The sequence below is a fragment of the Phoca vitulina genome, unplaced genomic scaffold (assembly GCF_004348235.1).
Source record: "Phoca vitulina isolate PV1807 unplaced genomic scaffold, GSC_HSeal_1.0 scaffold48, whole genome shotgun sequence".
Taxonomy (NCBI): domain Eukaryota; kingdom Metazoa; phylum Chordata; class Mammalia; order Carnivora; family Phocidae; genus Phoca; species Phoca vitulina.
In genome coordinates this window covers 9,978,453-9,994,017 of record NW_022589751.1, presented here as the reverse complement: position 1 = coordinate 9,994,017, position 15,565 = coordinate 9,978,453, and the positions used below count along the sequence as shown (strand labels likewise).

The following is a 15,565-nucleotide window of genomic DNA, read 5'->3' as shown; positions in this document are numbered from 1 at the left end:
CCAATGGTGACACTGGACAAATTACAGTATACTAAAATAATCAGGATGTTGAACATTGATGATAGTGCAAGTTATTTTTGTTTCTTTTAAAGTCTGTTTCCTCGTCTGGAATAGTATGATCTCATAGGGTTATTGTGAGGAAGAAATGTCAAAGTTCCAGTACATGCCGGTATTGTATGTTGTTATTATAGACCTGGTTGCCTTCTATCAAGTATCTGTCAAATTCCAAGCCTTATGTTAGACACTTTGATGTAGTTTAAGCAGTCCCCTTACTGATAGAGGTTTTAAACTTTACAGATTTTTCTTTTACAGGCAATGCTACTGAGAAAATCCCTATACTATATATCCTTGTGCATGCCTAGGTTTTATGGCAAAACAGATTCCTAGAAGTGGAATGCTGGGTCAAAGAATGTGTACTTTTTAAATTTTGGTTAGATTTTCCCATGTTGCCTTGCAGGAAGATGCTACCAATTTGATTCTACAGCATTAGCCACTTATTTTCTCTGACCTTCCCAGTAGCCCTGGAATGTACTAATCATTTCTACATTTTACAGAGAAGTAAACTAAGGCTTAGAAAAATTAGTTAACTTGCCCTACGTCACATAGACATCAAGTGGCAGACCATTAGAGCGTTATTCAAACCTACGTCTGTCTTACTGTAAAGCCCAAATTCTTCTGTACCATGGTGCCCTCCTTTTTCTAAGTATTGACCAGAACCTTGGGCATGAAATTAGAGGCTCTCCAAATTGACAGTGGTTCATTAATTGCTTGTTGGGACATTATTCATTCAATAAATATATATTGAGCAACTACTGTCCCGACCACTGTTCGAGGAACTAGGAGTTAAAGCAGTGAACATGATAGAATCCTTTCCTTGTAGAGCTTACATTCTAATGGGGAAAGACAGGTGATACATAAACAAATAAACGTTCTAATCAAGTGTCATAAAGAACATTTGAAACAGCTGGATAATAGCCCTCTCTGATCTGCTGCAGAGCAGGTTGGATTTTTTCATTAACTGTCCAATATTATATTACAAGTTAAGTTTATGTGCCTGTCTCCCCTACTAGCCTGAGCTTTTAGGGTAGGAATGGATTCTGTCTTTGAATCTTCGGTACCTGGTATTGTGACTAAACATAGCAAAGCACACTAAAAGTTTTTTTGAGTGTTCTCATTAGCTGACTCAATGGCTCTGCCCAAACAGTGATGTATAGTGATGATATCTGCTCATCTACAACTGGATCTAGAGACAAGGAGAATATTGTTTCTGTGCCTTGGAATAGTGATTCTCAGCCTGGGTGAGGTGAACTTCATAACTGCCTACAAAGGGTCCCCCCCCACAGGTGATTATGTTTAGCTAGCTACCCGAGCTAAGCATGGTCTTGGAAGGATAGTTGTTGTTAGCTTCTTAGTGGTGTTGGTAAATAATGCAGGCTTTCTGTTAACTTTCCTGCCCCTAAGAGTTCTAGTCAATTAGTGAAGACGGCCAAAAATTTAGGTGATGTCAAGACATAAGAGTAAGCTGATCCAATCTGAGTTGGGTGAAGAGCCTTGGTCAAAGAAAATCAACTTTTTTTGGTCTACAATTCAGTATAGGCTAAGTAAATTTAACATTCCACCAGACTGTTGGGGACTTAAAATTACTAAAGCTCGTCTTAGGGTTTCTGTATAGATCAAGTGAAAAACTAGAGAAGCAAGATGATTAGAAGTATTTAAATTTAGCATAAGGACTTTTAGTTGAATATTTTTCCTCTGGGTTCCAGTACTTGGTAGCATATATTTGGCCAGTTTCTGCATCTCTTTCAGCCTGTTTCTTCTGTAAACTGGGGATAGCAGCCCTTTCAGAGGTGGTGAAGATTAGAGACTGTATATAACGTGCCTCACCCAATGGTCGGCACAGAGGAGCTTCATGAGAGCTTCCCAGACGGAGGGCGTTACTTCCTCCTACTAGAAGAAAGGCATGGGGCGCCTGAGTGGCTGAGTCGTTAAGCGTCTGCCTTCGGCTCAGGTCATGATCCCAGGGTCCTGGGATCGAGCCCCGCATCGGACTCCCTGCTCGGCAGGAAGCCTGCTTCTCCCTCTCCCCCTGCTTGTGTTCCTGCTCTCGCTATCTCTCTCTGTCAAATAAATGGGTAGAATCTTTAAAAAAAAAAAAAAGAAAGAAAGGCAGTAAGAGCTTTCTCTTGCCTTGTAGGTTTTCTCATGATCCCACGATCTTTTCAGAGGCCTTAGAGAGAAGGTAAATGTGAGCCATGTCCCTTCCTAATTACACATATAATCATACTCCTTTTCTCCTGCATCATTTTATAAGGTTCTGTGTACTTTCTGAGGATGAAAAGTGTGAATCAAGTTTACAGATTTCTAATAGAAAAAGAGTAGCTTTTTAAGGTAAACAAGCCTTTACCTTACTCAAAAGGCATAATGGGATTTTAGAATTTGACTTTCCACTCAAGTGGTATTCAGTAACCAGCATCACTGAGCAAGAGCTGTAGAGGCAATAGGAATGGAGAGCTCAGCCAAGACAACCTGCCCACCCCCACACATCAGCTCCCCAACCTAAGATGGAAAACCTAGTAAGATACACCATATTTGGACCAGGCTGTGTAAAGTGACTCGTTGTTCTAAAGCTCTTATTCTGTCATACAAGGACTTGGGTAATGAGGGACATTTCAAGTTTAATGTTCAAGCTGACCTCACATAAGAGGTATCACTACATCATACAGAGATATTGCACATCACTCCTTTATTATACTGATCTGGAAAAAAGATTTAGTACAGTTACGCTCAAAATGAGTACTGGGCCCGTGGCAGGGCCAAGCAACTGGACCATGATTAGAAACAGATACAGTGAAAGACACACTTGGACATGATCGAGAGGCATCTCACTGCCATAAAATATTAAGGCAGGGGAGGGGTTCTAAAACACACAGCAGGATAAAATCCTAGGCCTCAGAAGTCAAGGAATTTATCCCACATTGGTGTGAGGAATGGCTTATTTTTGGATGATCACATGTGGGAATATTTCAACCGCCACTAGAAACCCCAGAAGGGTTTTTTTGTTTTGTATTTTATATATATATATATATATATATACTTTTTTTTTTTTCCTTGAGAAAGTAAATGTAACATGTAAAGCATTCAGAGTGATCCCAATCTTCTGGAGCCAGCTCTTCTGGGGTCAGAGGGGAAATGATTGTTTTTAATCACCATGCAGGTTACATTCATCTTCCACTGGAATGACTAGAGCCCCCCGCCCCCCACCTGACTACAGAATAGTACAGGACTTGCTCCTGGGAACACACATAGGCTCTCTTGCTTCTCATTGGTCACACCCAGCATGGTTCCTCCCTATCCCCAAATCAAGCAGGTCCTTAGTAATAAAGCAGTAGCAAAAACCCCAGTGTTACTAATTCCCTACTCTTGGGTAAGAGTCTTCTCTCAGCTTAGACTGAGAACCCATGCCCCAGAAGTGCCATTCTGACTAGAATATATGAAGGGAATGGGTGCAAGAAACAAAATGGCTAAATGAAATTAGGAGCCACTGGTCCCCATCTGCAGCTAAAACTTAAGATGCCTACAGATGTGGTCAGTGTGACATGTGCAGGGAAGAAGTGCAGAGGAGTGGGATGGGCAGGGAGGGATCCTTGGGAAAGTAGTCTGCCTGCTTGCCTTCACTTTTTGGCCTTGCCCTGGGCAGCCACAGCTTCCATGGCTTTACGCACGGTCTCTTCATCCCCCAGGAACTGCATGGGCTTGATGGGCTTCAAGTTCTTGTCCAATTCATAGACCATGGGAATACCTGTTGGCAGGTTCAGCTCCATGATAGCCTCTTCGGAAAGACCTGAAAATACACACCATGATTAGCCAACCAAGACACAAATCCACGTCACCCCTGCAGGTGACAAAGGACTTCAGTAGGAATTAAAACAAGACACCCTTTCCGATATTTGTAATAACAGTAATGATCTGTATTACAGATCAGTCACCCAAAGAATGCCCCCAGTACTTATTTCTCAGCCACTGAAAAGCAAGAAAAAAGTATGAAAAGGTGTGTACCACAGATATCTCCCCCAAAGTAGGGTTTGGAAACCCACAGCAAAGCAGGACCATACACATCTCAAATGTCCTATGTAGTCCATCCAGCCTGCCAAAAATCAGCACATCTGTGCCTCGAGGCCTTCAGGTGAAACAATTTAGGATGCAAATTGAGGTTCACGTGTGAAGTTGTACCAGGTTGTGATTAAGGAGGATTTTATCAGTAGTTTCAAGTGGCAGTCCTAGTCTAAAGGTGAGCATCTCAAACTATAATGTGTATGTGAATCACGTGGGTAACAGATGTAGCTTCTGCATCAGGCCTGAAGGGGGACCGGAAGCTCTGCATATATAATAAGCACCCAAAGAGTCTATCTACGATGCTTGGAGGCAACAAGGGTAGAGGGTGACTAGGAGTCAATCTAGACTATCTCCAAGGCGCTCCGTATGTCTGGCCTTTTCCTGAAGGTCCCCTTTGCATGAAATAAGTCCCTGATTAGTGGCAATTTTGCTGTATCCCTCCTTGAGGGTTCCCCTGAAAAATATACATACTCTCCAGATGCTTGACAATGCCCCGAAGGCTGTTGCCATGGGCTGCAATCAGTACTCGTTTCCCCTCCTTGATCTGGGGAACTATTTCTTCATTCCAAAAGGGCAGAGCTCTGGCAATTGTGTCCTTCAGACTTTCACAGGAGGGTAGCTGATCTTCAGTGAGATCTGCATACCTTCGATCCTAAACAACAAAAAAAACCCAAACTCACCAATTAGTAGTAGTTGCATCTATTCTGCCCACTCCTCATCCCCTAAGTCAAAGTGATGGATGAAAGTCTCTCACCCGGGCACAGAATGGAGCGGAGAGCTTGGCAAAGGGGGGTAATTATTATCTTGCTGCTCTTCCTACCACCATTACCCACTAATTGGGAAGATTAACTATTCAAAAGAAACTTAGAAAAGAAGGGGAAAAAAAAGGTAGGCACAAAGCTCTTCCCAATTCACTTAATCTTGCACTTGGCTTAGGAAGGCCCTACAACTACGGATGGGTTTTATAAAGTATGTCAGCGAAGACAGAAAAAAGGATATATTCTTAAATAACTATCAACTCTAGGGCGCCTGGGTGGCTCAGTCGGTTAAGCATCTGCCTTCGGCTCAGGTCATGATCCCAGGGTCCTGGGATCAAGTCCCGCATCGGGCTCCCTGCTCTGTGGGGAGCCTGCTTCTCCCTCTCCTCCCCACTTGTGCTCTCTCTCACTATCTCTCTCTCTCTCAAATAAATCTAAAAAAAAAAAAAAAATTTAAATAACTATCAACTCTTTTAACAAGTGAAGGTCATTCCTTGGAGAAGGGGAATTAAAACAATTAACAATTTGTCATAAATTATAAACTCAATGGGACTAGGCAGACACTAATAAAAAGCTAAGAAAGAGTGAGGCCCAGGACCTAAACCCGTGGTCCTAGGTGGAGTGAGCCAAACCCGCATTAGTCCATACCTTACTGATCTTGCTGTAGAAGGGGTGGTCGGGTTCCATGGGAGGTGGTGGGACATCATAGGAACGCCTCCAGATCTTCACCTGGGCCTCGCCATGCTTGGCAGCAGTTTCTGCTTTATTCAGGCCAGTCAGACCCCCATAGTGCCGCTCATTGAGGCGCCAAGTCCTCACTACTGGCAGCCACATTTGGTCAATGGCATCCAGCACTGTCCAGAGAGTCCGAATTGCTCTCTTCTGCACCGAGGTGAAGCAGATGTCAAACTCATAGCCAGCATCTGGGAATCACAAGTTCAAAGTGATAAGCTAATCAGGTCCACTCTGGAACCAGAATTTTCTCACATAGAAATTTAACTAGTTTGTATACTCTAGCAGGAAAGACAATATTGCGCCTTCACGGAAGAAAAAATTTGTTGATTTGTGTTATAGCTGACAACATACCTCCCGGTGGTTCCCCAAGAACTCATCTAACCCAAGACCGAAACATACTGTCAGGTAGCTAATCCATGCCATCTGTGTGGCTTATCCTAAACCCCAGAGTGCTGTGCTTAAGCCCATTTTAAGAACTTATTTCTGCTTCAATTCCTTCAAGAAAAGGATGCTTAAAATTTTATCTCTTAATAAATAATAATAACCAATATTTATAGAGGGCTTACCATCTGTCAAGCACTGGACTATTTTGTACGTGTTTTGTCTTCATAACAATCCTTACAACCCATGCTCAGGGAGTTAAGCAAATCATTCAAGGTCGAAGCTTATACGTAAGAGATTAAAACCCAGGTTGTGTGGGCACCTGGGTGGCTCAGTTGGCTGAGCGACTGCCTTCGGCTCAGGTCATGATCCTGGAGTCCCACATGGGGCTCCCTGCTCAGCAGGGGGTCTGCTTCTCCCTCTGACCCTCCCCCCTCTCATGTGCTCTCGCTCTCATTCTCTCTCTCAAATAAATAAAATCTTAAAAAAAAAACAACCCAGGGCGCCTGGGTGGCTCAGATGGTTAAGCGTCTGCCTTCGGCTCAGGTCATGATCCCAGGGTCCTGGGATCAAGTCCCGCATCGGGCTCCCTGCTAGGCGGGGAGCCTGCTTCTCCCTCTGCCTCTGCCCCTCTCTCTCTCTCTCTGACTCTCATGAATAAATAAATAAAACATTTAAAAAAAAAAAAAAACAACCCAGGCTGTGTGACTCCAAAATCCAACTCATAACCACCATCTCTAGCTCCTGCCATATTTTCCTAACCCCTAAGGATCTGGATGTTTGTATTTTAGTTAAAATAGTCACTTCTAACCAATAATTACTAATATATTTCAGTCCTAACTGCTTGTCTAGGGGAAGTGGATTTTAAACCCCCAACAATCAGGGGCACCTGGGTGGCTCAGTCGTTAAGCGGCTGCCTTCGGCTCGGGTCGTGATCCCAGGGTCCTGGGATCGAGCCCCGCGTTGGGCTCCCTGCTCGGCGGGAAGCCTGCTTCTCCCTCTCCCACTCCCCCTGCTTGTGTTCCCTCTCTGTCAAGTGAATGAATAAAATCTTTTAAAAAATAAATAAATAAACAAACAAACAAACAAACAAACCAACCCCCAACAATCAGGACACAGCAAGAGCTCTTAGAGGATGCTGATTAAAACTTCAGTTTGTTGCCTGAAATTATATTTTCACTATGGAGTGGAAATCACATCACAATCTCTTAATCCACAGTTTCTGCTCTAGTCAAGTGCCAGCCTGTACCTACTTAGGTGGACGGCTAGACCAAGTTTAGGAGAAGCCACTCCCTGGAGAAAGAGCAAAAAGAGCAAGTGCTGTGCACTGATTCATTTATAAATGAACCTCTCCTCCATACACATACACGGTAGTTATTAAGGGGTGGTAATCAAGAGTTAGGTTGCCCCAACCAACAGGTTACAATTCGTATTTCATGAAAGATTATGCCCCCTCCCGATTTAATAAGGAGATAGCCCTTTCTTTATGTAGTATTTTCCTCAATGAGGCTACAAGGCCCTCTTTGAAATTCAGCACAAACTTTCCTGGGTATTGCCTCATATGGAGGTTGCCAACAGTAATTAATGCAATGTGAAGTGAATTCTCCTGCCAGTCATTCGACTGAGAATGAGGCCAGTAAGAACTATGCTGATGGGGGAAGGGAGGATTAATCACCAGGAAACCCATCACTACACTACCCACAAGGGAAAGATGACAAATCTCATCACTGAGCCTCAGGACAAGTCCTAGTAGACTCCATTACCATCTCCTCCCTAAATCTAAGGGGAAGAATGGCTCCCCAGTAAAAGGCTGAGTCACGGGGAAGCAACCATCCATAGTGCAAGCCTCATCTCCCATGTTGCACAGCTACCCGCTGTTTCACTCCAAATCTTTCCACTCGCAATCCCGTTGGATATTCAAATAAGTCCCTAAGGAGAAAAGCAGTTCGCCTCAGGGCACTTAACAGAACTCTAAGGCCTCTTTCTTTAACTTGCCCATTAAATAAAAGCATAGCCTAGGACACTCCCACAGGTGGAGTAAATGGTGTGGTGTGGACCTCATTTCCCCCTGCCCCGAGGTAAGACTGCATGGGGAAACGGAGTTCTCACTAGCTTCCTCCTGAAACGTTTCAAGAGATTAAAAACCCTACTATGATTTAAAGCTCTGGAGAATTTAATAAATTTATTTTAGGTTTCTTACACTACTCATGATGGTCTTCACCATTCAGATTTCTGCTTTTAGTCTTTTTTAATATAATCATTTGTGATGCCCATAACAGATATTAAGATTTTAAATGAGATTTTTCTAACTAATGCTACCAACATTTACTTAAAAACTGAAATGGGGGGTGCCTGGTTGGCTTAGTCACAAGAGCATGTGACTCTTAATCCCGGGGTCATGAGTTTGAGCCCCACATTGGTGTAGAGATTACTAAAAATAAACTTTAAAAAAACTGAAGTAGGGTCTGTTAAAGAGAAATTACAAGTTTGACCATTTGATCAGTCTTTAGAATACAGCTGCAATTATCTTTGTCCTGGGCTAGTCCTCAGCAAACCACCACAGACCCATACAGTTCTTCCTGCCAGACAGGAGAGAAAATGGCCTCCTTTACCAGCACTTTCCCTTTCCCAGCCTCTCCTAATGTAAGTCACACCAGCATTCACACACACAGCCAGCAGGATTACATTTCCCACGCTTTCCAAACCTTTGCTTCATTTCAAAGGATCTAGAGTGAAGGCAAGAAGCTAGAGTAACCTGAGGCCAAATACCTCTTCCACATCAGGCATCAATGACCCTTTTAAAGGGTTGCTTCTAGGTCCAGAGGTTAGAAGGGAGCAGGGCAGGATCTGCCCTAATCATCAATGGAAGCACCTTCTCCCATCCAAGTACTAACCAGGCCCGACCCTGCTTAGCTTCCGAGATCAGACGAGATGGGCGCGTTCACCTTCTCAGACCAGAGAGATTCTCCGAGTTGCTGACAGCTGAGAATGCCGCCTCATAAAAAGCATTCCAAAACCACAGAAAGCTATCCCCGCCCCGGCGGGGCAAGCCTGGGTAGGCGAGTTTATTTCACTGCCACTTCCACCTTTGCCCAGCGTCTACCTGTTACTCAACCCAGAACTGGAACAAGCGGGATGGACTAGGAGTAAAAAGATACGACCTTGAACAAGTCATCTATGCAATCCTCACTTTTCCCAACTATAAGAGAGGGCCAGGGAGGGACAGAAGAGGGGAATAAAAATCTGTCTACTTGGGGCGCCTGGGTGGCTCAGTCGTTAAGCGTCTGCCTTCGGCTCAGGTCATGATCCCAGGGTCCTGGGATCGAGCCCCACATCAGGCTCCCTGCTCCGCGGGAAGCCTGCTTCTCTCTCTCCCACTCCCCCTGCTTGTGTTCCCTCTCTCCCTGTGTCTCTCTCTGTCAAATAAATAAATAAAATCTTAAAAAAAATCTGTCTACTTTATGGAATCGTGCACAGGATCAATTAAAATCCATTCATTCAGGGGCGCCTGGGTGGCTCAGTCGTTAAGCGTCTGCCTTCGGCTCAGGTCATGATTCCAGGTCCTGGGATCAAGCCCCGCATCGGGCTCCCTGCTCGGCGGGAAGCCTGCTTCTCCCTCTCCCACTCCCCCTGCTTGTGTTCCCTCTCTCGCTGTGTCTCTCTGTCAAATAAATAAATAAAATCTTTAAAAAATAAAAATAAAAGTAAAATAAAATAAAATCCATTCATTCATTCATTCAATTACATTTGAAGATGCATTTTGGACACAGGATTTGTGGGATGCTGCTTAACGGCAAAGGCCTACATAAGCACGTGGGTTTCTGAGGCCCGTTGGGCCCCCCCAGCGCCGCGATACTCCCCCACAGCCAGGGACAAGCGTGTGGTCTGACGCTTCACTAGGATCCGCAGCGACCTCTTGAAAAGGCTTGGTTACGGCTGCTGGAAGACACCGGGCATCCAATGGAATAACCCGTCCCCGAGTTACTAAATGCTCAGACTAGAAAATGGGAGAATTTCGCAAGGTGGTGCCGTGGAGAACGCAGTGGGTTACGGGACGACCGCCCCCGGTCCTCTTCCTGGGGCGGCCCCTCACTCCATTGGGTGACCTTGAGCAAGGCGACCCCCCCCAATCTGGGCCCATTTTGTCATTTGCAAAATAAATTGCTGGAGAGCTGAAGCCCAAGGTCAGCCCTCTCTGGGAGGGCAAGGGGGCGAGCCAGGTGGCCCTCACCGAGCGGCGCCCGCCCGGGCCTCCGCAACCCCCACCCACAGCCCGGCCCGGCCCGCTCCGCACCTCTCAGCGCCTGCCCGCCGCGCTTCGCCTCCTCGTGCCCGGCCGGGCTCAGGTCGGCGTCGTACCAGCCGCTGAAGCGGTTCTCCAGGTTCCAAGTGCTCTCGCCGTGCCGGATCAGAACCAGCTTGTATGCGGCCATGGCGGCGGCTCCGGGTGCAACACAGACTGAGACTAGCCGAGATTCCGGAGTCGCTGCCTGGCCCCAGCCGCGCCTGCGCGCTCGCACCCTACCGCCGGGCTCCCGCGCACTTGGTCGCCCAAATCTTTCCACTCGCTCGAGGCCGCCCTCCTCCCGCCGGGCGTGCGCATGCGCCCCGTGCCAGCGCTGCGGCCGCCGGGGGGGAGGGGCGCGCTCGAGGGCGCCAAAGCGCATGCGGTCTCGGCCGCCGGCCTCTCGTCTGCCGCGGCGGTCACGGAGCGCACGTAAGCGCCGAAAGGCGGCGGGACTTTCGGGCGTCGCCGGGGCAGGCGTGCCCGCGGTGGCGTTCGAGAGCCGCCCCGGTATCTTAGTGTTGCTGTTATTCATAAGCCATTTGTCCTAATAAAGTGACCGTTATCATTTGAACCGCCTTTAGCTGCTCCAGGTCACTTTTCCATCCGTACGCAGAGTTTGATTCACACACCTATGCTCGAATCATCACCCTTCCATTTTATTGCTTTGTAACTTTGGGCAGGTCGCTTAACCTCGCCCAGCCTCATTTGTGAATGGTCATAATAAATGCTTAGCTGGTGCCTATCTACCTGGAAGGTGCTCAGTCAATAGCCATTACCAGTGCTCTCTCTTTTTAGTGGATACTCATTTCCTATTTTACACGTAAGAGAGCTGGCTCTGACTGCGGGCTCCAAAGTCCTGCTCTTTATAGAAACACGGGGCTGTTTATCCCACCTCTTCGGGTGTCTCTCAGCCTCTAGTCGGTGCCACCTGGTCCTCCAACAGTGACGCAAACTCTGGACCCCTTCAAACATTCCAGAAAGAGGAGAGTCACTGCCTGTTCCTCCCCTACTCCCAATCAGCAGTTTAATATCTGCTTATCTGGACAGCTCTCTGCTGCCCTTGCCACTGACTCCCGGTTTATTTCAAACTAGCCACTTTATTGAGTACCAAACCGGGAGTCAGTGGGCTAGGGCCAAAAGATGGGCTGAATCTGTTTTCTGCCCTTCACAGCAAGTGGAGTGCAAATAAGACCCCCACATGTAAACAGCTAACAATGAAATTGTGCTGTGTGCTGTATTTAACAGATTCTAGAAAAGTTTTTAAGATGTTCTCAAAAAACAAACAAAAAAAAACTATGTACCAGACAGTGTTATAAGTGCTTTACAAACATTAACTCACTTAATCCTCATATATCCTCATAATGATCCTATGAGGCGGGTATTATATTTCCTTATTTACTGATGAGGAAAATGAGGGATGAAGTAAACTGCCTAAGGTTACAGGACTCAGGATTCAAGCTGAGGCTGACTTCCAAATCCCTGTCCAAATTCACAGCTCGGAACTGGAGGAGAAACCAAGACTCAAACCCAGGCAGTCCCAGGGCCTAGGATGCCCTCTAACCACAATGCACCTGGGAGAAGATGGAATTCAGTGACCAGAGAGAGATGACCAGAGTGAGGTCCAGCACTAAAACTACACCTGGTGCTCACAGAATCCCAGAGCTACAAAGCGAGAACTGCCTTGGAAGGCCTTCTGTTCAAGCTCCCAGCATGGCCCATGTGGGGATCCTGGAAAGAATCCGTCTTTGCAGGTTCTCCTGCTTGCTCCTAGTGCTTGGTCATCCCAACCCTGATACCCAGGCCCTCTCAGGGAGAGCTTTTCCAGCCTTAACCTTGGCTTCTCAGACGGGACTTTTTGTCCCCCTGCCTTGGCCCTAATCCATACTCCCAGTCATGGCTCCTGCCATGTCCCTTTCTCCTCCCCCTGCTCTCTGCTTCAAGATTTCTGTGCTCTAGTCTAGATGAGGTCTCCCATTTATGCAATAAGTAGAAAGTATAAATAGGAAGAAAACTGAGTTCAAATATGTCTCTGTTTCTGATTACCTATGGGACCCAAGATGGGTCACTCAACTTCGCATCCTCATTTTCCCCATCTATAAACTGGGTTAATAATCATATTCATAGCCACCTAAAATGCTGTTGTGAGGAATAAGTGAGATGATGCATGGGAAGCGCTTAGCACTGTGCCTAGCAAATAGTCATAATAATAACAATAACTACATTACTAACATTAATAATAAATGTTATTAGCAGTGTGATCAAGAAGGCAAAAAGATTTAATGAAGTGCACCAATTCAAAGGGTATGAGCCTGGGGGTCCATGGACAGATTTCCCTTCTAGCAGGATGCCTGGTAGGAGATGGTTTACCCACTGGGATTGGGACTGGCAGATAACTAGGATACTTTGGGGAAGGAGGCCAAAGGCATCTGTACCACCAGCCTTGGGAAAGAGCCTGGGAATCCTGTTTTATTCCTTTACTGACCCCCTCTGCCTCCAAAAGGCATCTCTCATTTCCTTGGAATTCTGGGGAACTCTAATAACTTTATGCACCTCATTTACAGGATATCTTCCTTAACTCATCAGAAGTTTTTTAGGTAGGCATCAGATCAACTCAACTAGAAACTCCTTGAGGACGGGCACCAACCTTAACTATTTTATACACCCCCCACACACACACACACACACATGCACTTAGCGTGATGCCTTTGCCCTTCGTAGACTCTCTGAGTGCCCCTGAGTGTCAGGGCTGGGAGAGACCTTGAAAATCCTCCACTGCAACCCCCTACCTCCTGCTACCCCCAGTTCACATGTAACAGAAGAGGAAAGTGAAGTGAACCGTTCAAAAAGAGCAGGAGATGAGCAGGGGAGCAGGTTTATCAGTGAGAAATCAGAGGTGATCCCCGGGGAAGGGCCCCTAAGTTGGGGCTTGCTGTGTCAGGAAGCGAGGTAGGAGCCTGGAGAGATCCGGAGAGTGGGAGAGTGAGGGGGATGGGAAGCACTGTGGGAAGACCTTGAAGGCTTGCTTTGCAGCTGGAAGCCAGAATTCCTGGGCAGAATTGGGGATTCACTCAGCTTTAATCACAAATCTGGGAAGAAGCTTAGAGCCTATCAAACCACAGAGGTTTCCCAAATGTCAGTCAAAGGTAAGGATAAATCAGTAGGGTTTGTCCTCAACTACTTTTTTTTTTAACCTTAATTGTTATCTCTACTGAACAGACAACACAGAGACATTTGTCGGGGTTGATTCCTGGGCCCTTCTGAAGAACTGTGTGGATACAGGAGAGAATTCGTACATCCCGAGAACAAAGCAGGAGTGAGGGGCTGATTGCAGCTGGGGTCCACCTCTAGGAGCAACCTGAGGGACCTACTTCACAGCTCCTAACCAGGTCACTGCCCTCACTTTTTTGCCCTGCAGGGGGCAAATGTGGCCAATTAAGACCCTGTTCCGGCCTGGAGTGTGGGGGTGGGGATCTGTGCTCCAGACTCTTCTCAGATGTCATCTCCTGGGCCAGGGGCAGTCATTAATAACAAACCCTCACCTCCACCTGAGGCCTCCAGCCAGCCTCAAAACCCCAAACTCTTAGGGCAGATAGCTTCTCTTCCAGCCCAGTGCTTTAATTCCCCAGGCCTAGGGAAAATCTCAGGAACAGCTTTCAACCAACCAGCTTATTGGTTAAGCTGTTACAAACTCAGATAAGGATCATCAGTAGGCACAGCCCTATTACCCTCCACTGTTCATTAAAACAATAAAGGCCTCTCTCAGCTTTCCCTCCCCACTTATTTTGTCCACAGAAGCATCACTCTGTTATCAAGCACCGAACATTCAGTGAAGGACCCGATTTAGAATCGAAGTGAGGCAAACCAAGTTCTCTACAGGGGCAGCTGCCATTTGGCCCACAGGAGTCCCCGGCAGGACACCCCAGGTCCTTATTGTGGAACATCTTGTGACTTCATGGCCTGCTGTTCGGATGTGTCAGCTCAGCTGCTGTCTGAGGAAGACAGGATTTCTGTCTCGGAGAGTGAGCCCAGGGGATCGTAGCTCGTGCCTCAGGACTCTGGGCTTGGAAGAAAGGAAGAGTGCTTCAAAGAGGCCCGAAAGTCCCGCTCCAGCCCTCCGCAGTCGCCATCTGAGGATAAACAGCAGGAAGGAGTGTGGCTGGAAAAGAGAGAGGCCAGCGCTACTGTGGACTTGTGGCTTCCTACAACTCCCGTGAAAACACCCTTCCTTCTGTCCTCAAAACCCAGCCTCCGACTTGAGTGTCTGGCCCAGCGATAGTAAAAGCCCTTCTTTCTGGATTCTGGAACTCTTCTGGTCTCTAAAAAGAAACCACCAACCACTGGGGGGGGTGCCCTCTGCCTCTAGGCCCTGCGTGTCATAACTACGATGATTAAACTGCTCAAAGCGGGGCAATAAGCAAACCTTTTTGACCCCTCTACTTTCCTTCACGTAGAACTGTTTTCCTACTCTATTTCTTTGGATGAAATTCTAAGTACAAAACAGGCAGACACTTTGTTATTTGGGAATAGTTCACATTAAGTTTAGTGAAGGACTGAGAGATTAGTGGTATGAGTTAGTACAGGATCTCTGAGAAGCAGTTGCCCAGACAGGATTTGCATAAAATGTATTAGGGGAAATGCCTGAGACAGGAAATGGGGAGGTGACAGAGTAGGTGTGACCCAAGTAAAGGAAGAAGGAAAAGAAGATTGGGTAGGTGGAAGCATCTGGACTGCGGTATGTTTCTGAGGAAATTCAGGAAGGCTGTTGAGGAATCCTGGAGCCAAGATCACTCTTCAGAGCAGGCCTTGCCTTTGCATCTTGACACAGGGTACTAAGTCAGGGCTGGACAGCCCGTGGGCAGCGTGGCCTCTGTCTGAATGCTGTGAGGGGTTTCAGAGTGACACGGCTGGGGCCCTGGGTCAACCAGCTGTATGAGATCTGGGGGATATATTCTCATGGTCATGCACGTACATTCAATAAATTTGTCAGAAATTTTTTTTTTTTTTAAGATTTTACTTATTTATTTGACAGAGAGAGACAGCAAGAGAGGGAACACAAGCAGGGGGAGTGGGAGAGGGAGAAGCAGGCTTCCCACTGAGCAGGGAGCCCGATGTGGGGCTCGATCCCAGGACCCTGGGATCATGACCCGAGCTGAAGGCAGATGCCCAATGACTGAGCCACCCAGGCGCCCCAAGTCAGAAATATTTTTATGTCTGCACTTAGTGACTACTTACTGACTGAGTGAGGAAAGTTATCAAAGGGGCCTGTCAGCCAACGGCAAGTGGTCGGCCA

General features: G+C 46.8%; 1 protein-coding gene across 1 annotated transcript; it reads right to left on the bottom strand.

Moving 5' to 3' along the window:
• Positions 1-2,726: 2,726 nt before the first annotated feature.
• PGAM1 (phosphoglycerate mutase 1) lies at positions 2,727-10,583 on the bottom strand. Its single transcript, XM_032432516.1, has 4 exons — positions 10,282-10,583; positions 5,520-5,794; positions 4,585-4,765; positions 2,727-3,841 (listed from the first exon to the last, which is right to left on the bottom strand). The coding sequence occupies exons 1-4, from the start codon at positions 10,418-10,420 to the stop codon at positions 3,672-3,674; spliced, it is 765 nt and encodes a 254-aa protein (XP_032288407.1). The 5' UTR covers positions 10,421-10,583; the 3' UTR covers positions 2,727-3,671.
• Positions 10,584-15,565: the final 4,982 nt, after the last annotated feature.

Excerpts from the sequence above, each read along its gene's own strand:
- PGAM1 (XM_032432516.1), bottom strand. The coding sequence starts at position 10,420 with ATGGCCGCATACAAGCTGGTTCTGATCCGGCACGGCGAGAGCACTTGG. Across the intron at positions 4,766-5,519 it reads TCTACAGCAAGATCAGTAAG|GATCGAAGGTATGCAGATCT; the intron begins GTATGGACTAAT and ends TTTGTTGTTTAG. Across the intron at positions 3,842-4,584 it reads CATTGTCAAGCATCTGGAGA|GTCTTTCCGAAGAGGCTATC; the intron begins GTATGTATATTT and ends GTGTATTTTCAG.